The sequence below is a fragment of the Anguilla anguilla genome, chromosome 10 (assembly GCF_013347855.1).
Source record: "Anguilla anguilla isolate fAngAng1 chromosome 10, fAngAng1.pri, whole genome shotgun sequence".
Taxonomy (NCBI): Eukaryota; Metazoa; Chordata; class Actinopteri; order Anguilliformes; family Anguillidae; genus Anguilla; species Anguilla anguilla.
Genome location: NC_049210.1, coordinates 22,575,828 through 22,593,442, shown reverse-complemented (window position 1 = coordinate 22,593,442; position 17,615 = coordinate 22,575,828). Strand labels below are relative to the sequence as shown.

General features: G+C 40.1%; 1 protein-coding gene across 5 annotated transcripts in view; it reads right to left on the bottom strand.

The window, feature by feature from the left end:
* Nucleotides 1-17,615, bottom strand: part of LOC118206226 (astrotactin-2-like) — a 466,985-nt gene that overhangs the window by 347,092 nt on the left and 102,278 nt on the right. For all 5 annotated transcript variants that reach the window (XM_035378599.1, XM_035378597.1, XM_035378598.1 and 2 more), the window contains exon 3: nt 8,320-8,734. In XM_035378599.1, coding sequence (XP_035234490.1) covers nt 8,320-8,734 — 415 coding nt within the window. The remainder of the gene's footprint in view (nt 1-8,319; nt 8,735-17,615) is intronic.

Here is a 17,615-nt window from a genome sequence, read left to right as displayed (position 1 = left end):
GTTTGTTATACCACTGTGTGTGTGTGTGTGTGAGAGAGAGAGAGAGAGAGAGAAAGAAGGAGTGTTAATGTGTGCATGCATATGTGTTTGTCTGCTTGTGCACAATGTAAACAATTGTGTGTATGGATGCATAGATGTGTTTGAATGTGTATTTAATACAGTTGTTTAATTAACTTAATGTTCGACCATCAGGTTATGGTCTGTAGTGATTGAACCCACACAATCAAAATGTCTAAAGGTGATTGATTTTCAAAATTACACTTTAAAATGTGATATTTATAACGTAGCGTGGCATTTTCCATAGAAGTCTTGGAATTATGGCATGGTTGTAATAATTTTCATTTGACAACTCTGTACAGTTCCTAAGTAAAAAAGAGCAAGAAGGTGTTCAAAGGGAATATGATTCGATATCAATTTCTCATGGGTACAATTTTCATTTGTATAATAAGTTTTATCCATCTTGTTCTTTGTATTTCAATGACAACAGTTTAATTATATGCGTTGTACACCATTTGTATAAGTAACTCTGTTGTGTTTGTGTGTGTACATGCGTGCGTGTGTCCATGCATCTGTGTGTGTGTGGTGTTTGTGGGTTTATGTCCTTCCCAAATCTCAACCATCTAATATTCTTCACACAACATAAAGGGGGAGTGAACCGCACTGACCCCTGGTGGCTTAAAACCTCCAAAAGAGCACAAAAACGACAGTTACCTTGAAGATTATTCACACACACACTTTCAAACCCACTGAGAGAGTAAATGGTGTGTCACATGTCCGCATTAAACAGAATTACAACCATGAATAATGAACCTAATAATTACCACATGCCCTGCCTCTCATAGACACAGGCACTCCACAAACACAAAGTTCACTCCTCTCTCTTTTTGATAATGAGCTTAAGTGGATAATTAATGAAACCACCCAGAAACTACTCCACTTTTGTCTGGTGGAGTGAGCCTAGTGAGATTGGAAAAGGCCCTGGAGAAGAGTAGTAAGACAGGAGAGATACCAGAAGGTTCCACATTCCAATCAAACTAATTGTTGAATTGTTAAAAAAGCTGACAGCACAACCTGAGGCATAGAAGAGAGAGAGAGAGAGAAAGATAGAGAGTGTAAATGTGAGTTAATGGCTGAGTATGTGTCTGAGTATGACTCACATATACTCATTATGCTTCTACAGTCTGAATGCTATTATTATTATTATTATTATTATTATTATTATTATTAGTAGTAGTAGTAGCAGCAGTAATTGGCAATTATCGGGATCATCATTCCAGTGTTTACTTAATATGTTTTACTAAATATAAATCCACCATTACACAGGTTATGAACAAGCAGAGACTAAAGGTAATTGTCTTGTCTGTGGAATGCGATTGGGTCAAACGGGATTATTTTCTGACAGATACCAGGGGGCTTTAGGCTCAGTGATGGAAAAGACTAATGTTGTTCAGTAAAAGGTCTTCTGTGCATCACTGACTTGTTATGCGTGTGAGTCCTCATGAATAAAATGAACAGTTTTTTTCTCATTTTATTTTTCACTCAATAAATTCACTAAAATATATATTCACACAGTCAGCACACGGGTAATGCATAAACCTTTTGTGGACTGTTCAAATAAATGTTAGTATAGATAAATAAGGTTCACTCAGTGGCCGCTTTACTACGTATACCTATCTACAGTGAGCTCCATAATGTGTGGGACAAATATATATATTATGTATATACATATATATATATATATATACAGTATATTTATATATATTTATTTTTATTAATTTTTTTTATTTTTTTTATTTGGCACTGTGCTCAACAATTTTAGATTTTTTAATCAAGTAATTCATATGTGGATAAAATGCAAATTCTCAGCTTTAATTTTAATGGAGACCATAAAGAGATGCAAATGGTTAAGTATGCTGTGACCTTAAAATGGTGCCCAGTTGGCATTAAGGGGCCTAATCTGTGCCAAGAAAGCATTCTCCACACCAATACACCACCACCACCAGCCTGTACTGTTGACAAGGCAGGATGGATCCATGGATTTATGCTGTTTATGCAATCCGGACTCTACCATCATAGCAGAAATGCCATTGCAGAAATCGAGATTCATCAGACCAGTAACATCTTTAGTCTTCCAATTTTGGTGATCATGTGTCAAGTGTATTCTCATTTTTATGTTCTTAGCTGACAGGATTTTAATCCAGCATGGACGTCTGCTTCTGTAGCCCATCTGCTTCAAGGTTAAATGTATTGTGCAATCAGAGATGCCCTCCTCCATACCACTGTTATTTGAACATTTGTGGACTTTCTGTTAGCTTGAACGAGTCTGCCCATTGAACTTTCTTATTAACAAGGTGCTTTGCCCACAGAACTGCAGCTCACTGGATGTTTTTTGTTTGTCGCACCAGTTTCTGTAAACTCAAGAGACTGTATGTCACACGCCAAGCGTGACACCCCTGGAAGGAGAGATGCGGCAGTACCAGGGAACACCGTTTCTGTCGCATGGAGAGAGAGAGAGCGCGCACCCACAAACATTAAATAAAATAAAGGGACCACTTCACCCTTTCCCCTCATGGGTTCCGGGAAAAACAATAAACTAATACAACAAGCTAAAATAACAAAGACAAGAAAGTAAAAACAGCAGCAACTTTTAAGTTCACCTGCTCTGTAGCTGACCCGCCTTCCCGGCCAGGTCCAGCTACTCCAGCATCCCGGCTGAGGATTGCTTTATTTTCAGCGCTCAAAATAAAATTAAACTAAAATCATAACTGCTCAGTGTTAGCTCCCGGTCTAGGCCCCGAACTATGCAGAGCAGCACACCTTTATGCACCTGGGCTGATTAGCTAACGCAACCCAGGTGTGTGTGCTCTCTCCACCAGCCGGCAGACTGTGAAAATCCCAGCAGTGCAGCTGTTTCTGAGATGCTGGAACTACTTAATCTGGGGTCAACAATCATACTATGTTCAAAGTTGCTTTGAGCATGCATCTTGCCCATTCAAATGTTTGGTCGAACAACAACTAAACCTCTTTACCATATCTGCATGCTTTATATATCGAGTTGCAGACACTTGCTTAACTATTTGGAGGAGCATTTGTGTTAACAAGCAGGTGTACCAAATAAAGTGATGCACCTATTTGTATATTCATTTAAGTTTGCAAGAGCTGATGTTTATCAAAAGTCTGAAGAATAACAAAGGCATCATACCCACTTCAGTTCTGCTATATACTGTAAATGTTAGGTGTGGAGGAAGATCGCAATATTTGTATTTGTATCTATATTTGTTGCACCAACAAAATTATTTGTATTGGTATTCTGATACAAGCGGACATGATATAAACCGGAAGCAGGTGGAGTTTAACAAGAAAGCTGTATGAAATCCCAAATTTTACCATTAGAATCACTGACACTGCTATTGTTGAGAAATTAAAGCATTAAAGTCATAGTTTTACATCAATAATAATACAGTTAAACAACAGGCAATTTGCTTTTTAAAGCTGCATTTAACAAACAATGACCTATATGTTATATAACCACCCCAGGCTTTTATATATGTTGTTTTTTGTTTGTTAATACTTTTTTCTCCCCTCTTTGTTGAAGCCCCACTTTTTACCTGTATTTATGATTTGCATAGGCAAACAAGCTTTGCATAGGCATTGAAAAGCTTCCCTGGGTGTAATACGTCTTTGGCAATTACAGTCTTACTCAAACTTTCCCAAGTTGTATTTTGCAAAGACAAGCTCCTGCACATGAGCTGAGAGCAGTCTAGAACAACAGGAAGGCACGACAACCCCTGCTATACTGAAAAATTGTTTGGAAGACACACTCGTTGGGGGGCAGGTCAGATATTTTAGGGTCACGTGAACCAGTGCTGGGTGTGTCATTAACCAACAACCTGTGTCTGTAATTTTTTAATTCATTTTTTTACTACCTATTATTGTCATGCTGATGTCCAGGGGTCTGGCATTGATGATTTCTGCACATGCAACGATCTAATTTCATAAAGATTACAAAACCATATATTGCAAAACTATTTTCTTGAAATAAAAGACACAACTGAATAAATTTCAACATTTGTATTTCTAAATTATTGCAGTTTCATTATATATAGGTTAACTATCGAGGCATATTACATGAACACTGAGTAAGTGCTAAAATGTGCATGACAAAATACAAAATAGAAAAAAAATCATTAAATAAATACAAAGTGCAATATTAAGTAATTTATTTGGTCATAACAAATTTAGCACATCTCCCTTGTACTTGGACTGCACTTTTACATAGCCTGCGCACTGTATAAATTCTGCAATGAACACACAGCTTTAGTGGTTTGCTGGTACCACACACACAGATCACTTACATTTCACGCAATTGTCATTCTAGCTGCTCTTTTCAGTTTATTCAAAGTCACAGTTTCAGATAAATTCCATATCATTTACATTCATCAACTACAGCATTCACAATTATTCACCACCACCCTAAAGGCTTTATCTACTTCATCACACAATTGCAGTGAATTCATTTTGTGTGATATGTTGGAAAATTAATTTCAATAGCGCTTCACAAGGAAATTCGTATCAAATCCCCGTTATTCAGTTGCTGAATAGTGTACCGGTGTAGACAATTACACGTTCGTACCTGGGTAAAAGCACCTGTTGCCTATTGTCTGGTGAATTTTTAAAACGCAGTTATTTTAAGACCAAATATTTAGGAAGGAGTCGTGGAAGTCTTGGGAGGAGGAGGATATAACATTTACGGTGTTAGAGTAATTTTAATTTTAAAGTCCCAAAAGGCCATCCTCTGACCTATTTAGCGTTAAGGGAAATTATCACTCACTGTCTCTCTGCATTTGTATGTGTGTGTCTAATTGAGACACTTGGTGCTGACTTCTGAGTGAATCGCATCAAGGTGGGAAAAAAGATCGGAATCCAAATAATATTGGCCAAATTTGGGAGGAGAAAACATTCGGAGAAAATGCATTATTTGAGTATGGTCGAATATACTATTTGTATTTGGCGCCATCCCTAGTAAATGTACATGTATATGTTACTATTACTGTATAATTCATATATTTTACTACAGCAAATTTTAGGCATAATCCAGAAGTGTCATCCCTCTTAATTCCACCTCTCATAAACCCTTTTGATTCTGTGGTGGTTTCATTAACAACTTTATTGCCAAGATTTCCGGAGCTTTGGTTTTATTGTCCTTTTTTTCTCATTTATAATTTCATTAACATACTGCTGTGTTTAGGTTTCTATCCCTGGTGGTATGTTGCTAGCAGTTGCATTTTAAAAATAGCTTCTGACACTGTTTGACTTTATGGGCTCTATCTTACACCCAGCTCAAAGTGTCTCTGCAAGTTTCAGACCCCACACAGTTGTCATTTTCCTGTCCAGCGCCCACATTGTTTAAATAGTAAATGTACTTGCGCCCACTTCTTAAAATGAAGTGTGGTCAGGCGCATTGTTGGCGCGTTGCTATCTTGAGGCAGCGGAAAGCGATTGTGCGATTGACCAAGGTGGGTGCACAACGCGCGATATTAAAAAAAAATACATGTCATAATAGTCCGTTTCCTCTGCAAAGAGGCGTTCTTTCCTACTACTTGGCAAATCCGCCATTATAATAGCAATCCACCAAGGCACAAGTGCACCTGGCTTTTAAAGGGAATGAGAGATGACACCCTGATTGGTTTATTTCATGTTACACCCAAAACACACCTATGATTAATTACGAGTTTAAGTACAACCCCTTTGAACCATGCGCCTTACTTTGCGCTCAGATTATCCGCCCTTAAACTAGCAAAAGTGGATTTGGACATGCCCTAAATGCACTTGTGTCATGTCCTTTAGACCATGTGCTTAGATCATTAAAATATAGCCCTATGACTCTATTTGTGGCATCTTCAGTGACATACAGTGCCTTCCAAAATTATTGGCACAGGCAATAGGTTGCATAATATAAATAATGCAGGTAAAGAGTTATTTTGTTTGATAAAAATTACTTTAATACTAATACAGTTGCTCAGAGAGATAGAGATATCATTGCAAAACAGTAAATTGGTGGTCGGTTAGCCAGTTCTTGATTCATTGTGAGGTATTCCAGGGATCACTGTCTTACAGAAAGAACCATCCGCAGTCAGGGTTGAACTTCCTGAGGACAAGATGTGAGGTTTTTGGCCAAAATGTCTTGCCATTTGCTGGAGTTCATGATTTCATTGACCTTAACAAGAGCCCCTGGATCAATAGAGGCAAAGCAGCTCCCAAACATAACATCAAAGATCCAACTCCATATTTCATCACAGGTGTGATGCCCTTTTAGCATAAGCTTCCTTTTTCTGATGCCAACACACCACTGGGGAGCATGCTCCGAATTAGATTTTAGATTTTTTTCATATCTGACCCTTGTAGCAATTTCAATACTGGAACATTTCCCATGTTTGAGTGTACAATATAGCAATTTACCTATGTTTTTTTTTATATTATCTGATAAAAAAACATGTTTAGAACGTACAAAAAAACTCCCCTCAGAGAGAGAGAGAGAGAGAGAGAGAGAGAGAGAGAGATGGGACAGAGAAAAAGCAGGTCTCTACTTTGCAGACCATAATGGAGAATCAAGAAGGCCTTACTTTAATCACAGTTGAGTACCTTATGCTATGCTTATAAATTCTTTGCAAAGGATTCATCCAAAATGTGTTTGTTATGTGAGGGGTTGCTAAATGTGACACATAGCTTAGCTTATAACTACTAGCTGCAGAAACTCTGAAAAGTGAAAAAAAAATGCTGAAATAAGCTGTCTGCACTGTCCTCTTTGGTCTGCTGAATTATTTATCAGCTCAAATAGAAAACATATCACAAAGAAACATGGGAAGAGCACCGGCCAAAATGACAAATGTGTCTCATTCCAGATGATTACCTCGTATTTCAGGAAGGGAGAAAAAGAGTCGGAGTTCACACATTCAACTGCTGCAGCAGAAAAAAAGGACTAAAGCCCGAATTGTTAAATTATTAAGAATAAAACTTTCCATGTCTCTGCATTTTTCTGTGGCCTGACTGGCTCACTATTGGCAAGATGTGGAGGTTACACTGACTCTCACATACTGACCAGGTAGAGAAAGACCCTTCAGGAAGCCAACATTAGCATCAAGTAACAGATTCCTCTTTATGGATTGAGGCTTGGAATCTTTCTTTTTCTATTTTATGCCTAATTTGCCCTGCTGGTGACACTGCATTGATGGCATCAGTAATTTTGTTTGCCATTCTTTTGATTTTGGCTGGTCCTTTCCACTGCTAACACCTTGTTAGCAGTGGAAACCTTCTAGCACGTTGAGATCTCTGATAGAAGCACCTCTATCTTTGAAATTGTGAAGGTTTTAGCAGCTATTTTTGGGAATGAATTTTATGGTTAAACAGCGAGGAACAATAGGCCTTTTTGGGGTGTTAATTAAGGAGTACAGAATTCACATTAATGCACATTCCCTTAAGCAATCAGCATTCAGGAATTTACACGGGTCGGTAAGAACAGTTTCTGGAGGTTGAACACTTTCACACAAACATTTTCCTCTAAAGAACAAATATGAAAGAAAGTTAAGAGAAGACTATGAGAATGTTCTTGCATGAGGCCCATTGGGTGCTAATCACTCTATTACTGACAGGCCCATTTTAATACACCACTGGTAATTAAATAACCAGACCAGTAGAGCATTAGGTCCAGTCTCAAAATAAACAAGTGGTAGTTGATTAAATAAATCAAGTCTATGTGCCATTCTTGATCAGGATTTTAGTTAAACACTGAGTCCCAAGGGACAGACACAGGTGCTTATATTGTGTCAGGAGTGGGATCTAAATCTCGAGTGAAACACAACTGTTCTGCCTGGTAGTATTGGCCTGTATATATCGACCTAATGGAGCAGATACTCTCGCTCACATATACACACACACACACACGTACATCTGCTGTAACTCTGGGGCTAAGCAAGAAAAACAGCACACACATAAATACACAGACACACATGCATACACACACTTGTACACAGTAAATGCATAAACATGTATACAGACATGTACACACATACATGTAAAAACAAAACGCAAGTACAAAAGAACTCACGCACAATGACGTTTCCTACACTCAAACATTTTCTCTGTTATACACGCACACACTTTCTCATACACACACACACTCACACTCCCTTTCTTTCTCACACACACTCTCTCTCTCTCACGCACGCACACACACACACACACACACTCACACGGCCATGCGAATGCAAGTAACTGAGGCTAGCAGTAATGCGCTGTAAGTTCAGTGCAGAGGGGGCCCACCTCTCTTGTTGTCCAGGCCCATTTTGTGATGCAGGTCCTCGTCCCCCAGGCCGCCTGGCGTGTGGCCTGCCTGCCAGCCTGCATCGGCGTCCCGTGCGCAGTCGGGGGTCTGGCTGCGCAGGTGGTCGGTCTGCTGCCGCTCCAGCTGCTCGTCCTCCTCACAGTCATAGTTGTCCAGGATGGGCGTCTCGCGGATGGGCATGCCGATGACGGAGCCGCACGGCTGCAGGCGGGAGTTCCGGAAGCTGTCGCGGGCCTGGGGGCCCAGCAGGACAGACGGGATGTAGTGGATCTCGTGCGTGGCCTCGGTGCTGGCGCTCTTCTGGGGCGCCCGTCTGCGCCTGCACCAGCGCCTCCTCGCAAACAGGACCATGGTGAAGAGGAGGATCAGCAGGAGCAAAGCAATCAGACCTCCCTGAAAGAGCGAGAGAGACATCTCTGCATTACATCGCCATTATTATTACTGCTATCACATTATTATTACTATTATTAGTACTACTTTATTGTTGTTAACAGTAATTGTTTTTGTTATTATTTATTTATTTTTTTTACTAAGAAAATGCCTCCAAGAAACAACAACAGATGAAGGGCACAGATAAAACACTGGGAAGTACTAAATTGCTTCTGTAAATAGTGTTTCCATAATTTGTGCTAGTAGCATATGTATATAAGATATTGACAGGATTTCAGTTAATTAAACTTTTGTGTTGTTTGCTCTCACATGCCTTTGACTGCACATACAGTATTTTGGGATAAATCTACATAGGAAGATAGACCCTTTTTACTTATTTATTATAATCAAAATTGCATGTACATATTAGCGATTGTATTATATTTCGGCAACAATGTTTTTTTGTCCTGCCAATAAAGTTGATGAAATTGAAACTTAGCTGAAATGAGAGAGAATTGTAAAAACAGAGATCATGGGTTAGAAGTAAAAAAAGAGAATGATAGTAGAAGATTTAAATCAGACGTTACCCTTATCACAGCTGTATACTTTAGGCTAAGCTTGTGAATTATTTGTAAAAGTTTGATCCAGAATATGTTAATTGTACTATGTGTCGCTAAATGTGACACATTTTTCACACAGTAAAATGTCTAGTGTTAATTCAACTCTTAACAGAGTACATATGAGTCCAATAGGGACCATATTTCCTCTGTAAGAGATGAACTAACACCAAATATTTTACAGTGAAGCTTCCACCGGCTACAGAAATGCACACAAGCACAGACTCCAGATCTTTGCTGTTAATCTTTAACGTCATGTCTCCCACAGTCAGTCATTGTTGTCAATTATCATTGTCACTGTCGATCCTCATTATCAATTATCGCTGTCGCGGCTAAGTGTCACTGCCACATAAATCATCACTGGGTCCGTAAATCATCTCTGCCACTGTAAATAACCACTGACTCCGTAAATCATCACTGACACTGCTGATCACTGTAACTGCCACATCAGGGCCAGTGCTAATACAGAACAGGACTAACTGACTGCCTGGTGACTCATTTTGCTGAAGTACTGGGAATCATTCTGACAACCAGAGCTGGTTGGCACATTAACCAGTGTAAGTGTTTTCCATGGAGAGATGGATTCAGTCGGCAGGATTTTCCCAATTTCATCTTGCATCCGGCAATGGCAAGACTGCACAGAGAAAAGCAGAGGCGCCTGGCACCACACTCCATTTTGGGGTCTTCTGGACTGAACGAGAATGTAGCAGTAATAAGAAAGGCCTGCAAATAAGGTTGGACATTTCTAATTAGAGCAAGTTAACAAAATGGACGCAAGAATTTCTGGAAAAAGAACACAAGACCAACAGAAAAAGATACAGCTCCAATGCATCAATTAGACCAGCTGTATTCAGGCCACGATTGAGAATGTTTTCTTTCCCTAAATGTCGTAACTGATTTGTCAAATATATTTATATGCTCACGCACAGGCTCAGAGGCTGCTGTGCTCTTAAATCACAATTGCCATGATAGAGTAGTGAGCCTGAAGCATTCACAGTTTCTGTCAATCCGCCAGATTGATGATGACATCAGGTAACGGCAAGAGACTCCTGCCACTTCACTGCTGGCCCACAGCAAGAGAATAAAACTTTTCTTTTTTTTTGTTTTTAAACACCCGTCACGGGCTGGAGAAAGAAAGGCGACTGACGTGCCTTTCGGTCACGTCGCGTCTATTTCCGTGAGTACCCCCGAGCGACGAGGCGAACGTGTTATTAATCATGTTTTAGAATGCCAACTTCCCAAAATAGGAAAAACACACGTCCGTCAAAGATATATGTGCAAACTTCAGGACACCCATGAATCTTCTGACTGGCGGACAAGTCAGACAGGAGGAAGACATGCCGAACAAATGGGTTTATCAATCACTAAAAAACCAAAAACATAGTTTAAAGAAAATGAAAAGACAGTACTGGAGGGGACCGATCCATATCAGGACTTTTTTTAAGCCAAAAATGACAAGTAAGAAGCCAGACACTGTCGACGTCTGGTTATGACATTGTATCAGAGACGAATGGGTAGTCGGGAGGCATGTCCTGATAAAGACTGGATTCCAGCATGAGCCATGGATCATTTTATGGAATTCTGACTGTGGCACTGGCTGGTAGGGTGGTGAAAAGGAGCATTATTGGTTTAAGAGTCGGCTATTATCATTAAACTACCAAAAGGGACTTGCAATTTTTATTCTATGGAAGCAATGCCACCGTCTAAACCACTGCCATCAGCTGAGGTGCTTTTGGGGTAAAACGTATTCCCATTCTGGATAGTGCCACCAGGAACCACCTAAACAAAGTAGGGACAATGTTAAACAGCCTGCCGCCATTCTGTGGCAACTAATGTATTAGTCTGTGTGTTCTGAGGTGTGAAAGGGGAATGTTCAACCGGTTCCGTCTGTGCCAATCAGCACTGTTTAGCCCGAAAGTGATGAAAGTGTGTTTCTTGAGTTAACTTGGGAAGACCTGCCCCTTGTAATAAATCATGCATCTCCGGAACAAGGCAAACAGTGCTCTTCTTTCCAATACTTGCAACAGAAGATTTAGTGCACGTTTGAGGGTAAAATGTTGCTTTTTATGACAAAATTACCACAGCAGGCCTGTGCTGTAGAGATACCCTAGAAGATGCCCTGGCTGTATAATGGACGCACACAGTGTAACCAGCTACTGGCAAAGGATGCCACCCCAACTGTGGACCAGTTGGACTCTCAATGCAATCTTCACCAACCAACTGTACTGAGCACAATAACTGTATACACTGAGTATAATAAACAAAGATTTCTTGTTTGAGTAAAATATATGTTTTTACATTGTAAAGTACATTTGTAAATTATTAGCATTTTTTGTGTTTTTTTCCCTGTCTATTTATTCTAATAATTGGTCCACATTAAGTTTCTTCTTAAATCATTACTGTACTAGTTGATTATGTTGATTATGCACTTGGACCGGTACTTCTCTCTAGGGGTTTCGACATACTTGTTCCTGGTTATGGTTATACACTTTGTTGTACGTCGCTCTGGATAAGAGCGTCTGCCAAATGCCTGTAATGTAATGTAATGTAATGTAATGTTAATTCCTTAATTGGTGCCCTGTGCTTGGAGGAACACTGTGAGCCACCTCCAAGGTAGATAATTGGGATGGGCTGATATGTGACTCCATCGGCTGTCTTCCTAATTGATTCCACCAAGAATGGCGAGAATAGCCAAGAGTGCTATACATGCAATCACTGTGCAGTTTGGCTGGTGGATGACACAAACAGAAGTGGCAGCTGGCATCACACGCTTTGGGTGCACAAATATGCATTTTAAATTGGGAAGGAAAAAACAAAACAGCGAGCTGGTGCTGAAGGACTAGAAACCGAGCGGTGTCTGGTTTGGGCCCATCATGTGCGCAAATTTCACAGGTTTCCACGCAATTAAACCGTTGCAAGCAACCCAGAGCCTCGGGAAACCAATGGCGTTTAACCTGAGAGTTTGGTTCCGTATACGTGCCTTTAGCGTCCTCCCTCGGGACCCACCGCATCCTGCCATTTCGCTGACGGCTGCTCAGGCCACATCGAAGAGAGCGGGAGTATAATTTCACAGCTCCTGTGCAGCTTGGGCTGAAAAGCCCAGGATAATGGGAACTTGCGGGATCATGGTTAAGTCAATGAAAATAAAACTGACATTGGCATAGTAAATAATAAGGGATGTGGCATTACGGTCTAAAGGTTAAGAAGAAAATGTATTAAAGAATCCATGTGCTGCAACCATGCCCGAAGCATGTATCCGTCCCCACTCGTACTCACGCATGGTCTGATTCCCTCTACCACTATATCTTGAGTCGTTTCTCCTCACTCCACAAGGCCATCTTCAGTTTTTAACTCCAAATATTTTAATCCACTAGGGAATCATAGGGAAAGTTCAGGATGTATAAAATAATAAAAAATTAATAACACACACACTCACACTTGCACAGGCACATGCACACACACAAGAACACACACACCTTCCCTCCAATTAAACTGATGGTCTGCTGTGAATGGCACAGTAGACTGCAGATTGCTGCCGGACCTTGGCTCGTCCATGCCTCTGTGTTTCCGTGGGAACGAGAGGGAACAGGCATAGGGCTTCTGTGGAGGGGCCTCCCCACTGTGTGCCTGAGCTGATAAGGCCTTTTCACTCCCTCTCAGCATGAAGGTAAAGCATCTTGTGTCATGGCAGCTGACACCTAGCTCCCTCCTCTCAACCTGACACCAAATTACCAGCCAGAGATGGTCAGAGGTGAGAAAAATCTTACCTCTGCTGAGGTAGCAGTGTGTAGAATGAGGATTTCTGTTCAAGGCATTTGGGGTAATGTGATCCACACTTCAGTAGGATAAGTCAACTGCAACTCAGTAAAGTGGGCATGCATGCATTTATCTTCTTAAATCTTTTTAAACCGCATCTCCATCGTGAGAACTGTGTGGAAACGTGATGAGATGAGTGAAGCCTCCATTCTTCCATTCAATAGACACCAGCATGACTCCAACTCATTTTGGACAGTTAGTATTTGTTTGTCACCGTGAAATGTATTGAATGGGATAGAAGAGATGAGAAGAGATGATGGCATTTAATTTGAAGTGGAGCTTTCAGAGAAAAACAGCGGCAAGCATTTATTTTGAACAGACTGACTGGATTATTGTAATTCACTTCTAATAGGTGCCCCAGACAGAGCACTCAACAAGTTACAACTCAAAGGTCTACTTCTAGATAACCCAAAACCACATGACCACATCATTACAGTTCTCTACAAACTCCACTGGCTGCCAGTTAAATTCCGAATTCAATTCAAACTCCTCCACAACCTAGCTTCCTCGTACCTCTCTCCGACCCCCTGCTGAACTACTCCTCCTCATGCCTCTCTTTACTTGGTGATAGGCCATTTAGCTGTGCTGCTCCAAAACTATGAAATTCCCTTCCTTATCACATTTGCATGTCAGATTCTCTTCATCCAAAAAACAGCTCAAGACCCATTTATTTAGACATGCATACATGTAATACACATAATCATGCAAACACACACACACACACACACACACACATGCATACATTTACTCTCTTCTTTTTAAACAAAAAATTACTTTTATTATTGTTTTATTTTTTCCCTTCATGAATCAGAGCTTTTAATTATAACTTAGCTCTGTTATTTTATTGCTTTGTTCTTTATATTTTGTACTGTGTGTCTTATTCTGTGTCTTATCCTGACCTTGGGTATCCTGAAAGCTGCTTCATAAATGAAATGTAAATAATGTAAGACATTAATATTATTATTATTATTATTATTGCCTAATAGGGGAGCACTCCGTCATTAAGCTCCCTTCCCCATTGTACACCTGGGACCGGCCTGATTCATAATACTATTTTCCTACTATAGAGCTGGAATCAGGCTGGCTCTTTATATCCCTTTCCTACTGCAGAGTTGGAACCAGGTTGGCTCATTATATCCCTTTCCTACTGTAGAGCTGGAACTAGGCTGGCTGATTATATCTCTTCCCTACTGTAGAGCTGGAACTAGGCTGGCTCACAGCACCCCTTGGCTCACAGCACCCCACTCCAGAGCTAGAACCAGGCTTGGTGGTTCTGGGTTTTTTCCACATTATTTTGTTATTATTATGGGATATGATTATTTATCTTTTTTTATAATTATTTCCCATGCTGACCCACATTAGCATAGTCCACTTTGGCCCTCATCTAGCTACAGGTAATCCTTGAGTCGACAAGCTACTTCAGTTGGCATCAGCACTTAACAAAGGAGAGGAGCATGACAGAGTGGAGCAGGCCATCATCGTTGATCACATCAACTAAATAAAAAACGCATTGCAGTAAAATGAAATCCAGTAAAAAAAATTTTTGTTTTTTTTTGGGACAAAACTCAGCCTTGGTTGCAAACGGAGTGGCAGTCAGCTTCTTGTCAGCAGGTACACAGCTGCAGTCAGAAAGATGTGTCTCATGCTTCTGATCTGCTTTGGTTATTGGAAATAAGTGGGAAAAGCAATCTTGCTGTGCTGGGTCAGCGAAAATGCAACCCCATCAGGTGCTACTTTAGTTCCAGGGTTATATCAGAAAAGTCGGCATAACTGCATAATTGAATATAATGTGACAAAATAAAATAACTCTCCTGTTTATTTTCATGTTTATAATCCAGGGTGGTGAAATAGTAGGTTGGGATGGTGGCAAAGATAGGATTTGGTGGTGGTGGGGGTTGAGGGGTTAGGCAAGATGGGGGGGGGGTGACGTGGGGGTGAGAGGTAAAGCCTGCATACTCAGCCATCTCTCTACTCTGCTCTTTGAGTTACAGCCAAGCCGTGGAGCTGAAGCAGCGCTAACGCTCATGCTGCTCTGCTGCCTGCTGCTGTCAGCCACGACCCAGTGCTGATTAAGCCGCCATGTCGGTGCGTCACAGAGTCCGGGTGATGGCTAGATCACCTCCAGAGTCATGATGGCCGCCGATTGCAGGCTATGATGAAACCATGTGTGTGTGTGTGTGTGTGTGAGAGAGAGAGAGAGAGAAAGAGAGAGAGAGAGAGAGAGAGAGAGAGAAAGAAAATAATAAATTTTTCTCCCGATTTAGCCACATCTGCCTGTGACAATATTACTCCTTGAAAATAGCCAATTGCTTGCACGATACTTAGATATGCACGCAAAATTGACATATAATACAAGGAAGTGCACACGCTTTTTAAAAACTTTGCAGTTGCCTTCTTTGGTCGGCTTGTAAGCTAACTTGTATAATAGGTAATGTATGAAGAAATGCACCTGCACCAGCCAAATACATAAGGTGCAGAGTGAAAAGAGGTGTTGAAACTTGAACAAAGAAACTTAACCTTGGCTACCAATTCGCAAACTTGGTATAGTGCTCCAGCTGTTTCACTACCTGGTATGGGAACTGCAGCGTCTCAGACCGCAAGTCCCTGCAGCGGATAGTGAGGACAGCTGAAAGGATCATTGGGGTCCCTCTCCCTTCTATTCAAGACATTTACACCAAACACTGCACGCGCAAGGCCCGCAGCATAGCTGATATTGTGGGCATTAATTAAAATATTCTTTCACCACTTGAAAATCATATTCTGTTATAGCAACAAGATACCCAAAAATAGCCCTAAAATAAGCCAATACAGCAGTTAAAACGCTGCTCACTGAATAAAGATATAAACAAGACACAGTTTTCAAAAATTATACCATGTCATTCTACAGTCAATATCTGGGACTAAATATTGAATAAATACACAACCATACCATTGGTTTTTACTCGGAGAGATGTCCCTTTCGAGATGGAGTGGTCATATATTGTCTTGGATAATCTGTTTGTGAAATATACACTCATTTACTTCCAAAATAGCTGTGCGTAATACCACATGTTGCTTTCAGTGTTGTCGTCCTTTATAGTACAATCTGGCTTGATCGACAGTTAATCGATCCAATAGGTGACAGAATAAGCTTTCTAACAATGTATAATGTTTTTTTTAAATTTATTTTACTTTTGGAATAGCGTTTTATAGCCCAGCGTAATCAAAAGTTTTGTCTCATTATCGCTGCATTATGCATTCATTCTGTGGTAGCAGTAGAAGACACTGCACCTGGCGAAATTTTATCAATGACTTTCATAATTTCTTGGAAAATACTATTATTCTTGAGAAATTATGAGCATGGCTGAGGCATATGTTTGCTGATAGACCTAGCTGATATACTGTTTTCTGGGCTAAGTTAGAACTGGGGAGCGACAGCATTCATTCTGTCACTGTCTCTATCTACTGAACACAGATAAGATTTCATCGTCCAAATGTAAGTGTTACTGCTGAACATATTTCAGTTATAACATAACATAACACAGCAAGCTATTCCACACATTGACTACTCTCTGTGTGAAAAAATTCTTCCTAATGTCTGTATGGAATCTACCTTTTGTTAATTTCCATTTATGTCCCCTTGTTCTACTAACAGAATCAACCGAAGAATCTCTAGTAGTTCACTTTGTTGATCCCCTATGAATTTACAAGCCTCAATAAAATCACCCCTGAGTCTCCTTTTACAAAGCTTGAAGAGATTAAGCATCTTAAGTCTTTCCTCATAGCTTTTATCTTTCCTACCAGTAATCAATTTTGTTGCTCTTCTTCAAACTTTTTCCAGAGCCTCTATAATTATCTTTCTTGTAGTATGGTCCCCAGAACTGCACACAATACTACAAGTTTGGTCTAATAAATGTATTGTATAAGATAAATATAACTTCCTTGGATTCCTTGCACAGTCTTGTAGTTAAGAAGTTTCACCCGGTCAATATTACTTAAATTTTATCGCATCTTGTTGAAATTGACTCGTCTAAAATGAAAAATTCTGGCCATAGAAGAGGCCTTGTTAATTTGTCATAATACATCAAATCTAACTGCAGAATGATCGCTAGTTCCAAGAGGCTCAATTACATCTATGCTACAAATTCTGTCCGGATCATTACATAGCAATAGATCCAGAACTGATTTCCCTCTGGTGGGCTGATTGACACACTGCGCCAAAAAAGGTCATTTATAACATCTAAAAATTCTTCCTCACTTTATATATGTTATTTTTGAAATTGAGTGTCTTTAAATAGATTAGTGGTATTTTAGAATAAGGATATTTCACACTGTAACGTAAGCGTTCATTGTTTTGCTAAGTAGTTTGTGTTTAATGCACTGGATGTGACCTCAACTGGAACATTGCCAAAACGTGGTGGATGGTTGAACATTGTTTTCATGTCGTCCCATCCTCATACAAGAAAACATTACATACTGTAGAGTACAGAAAT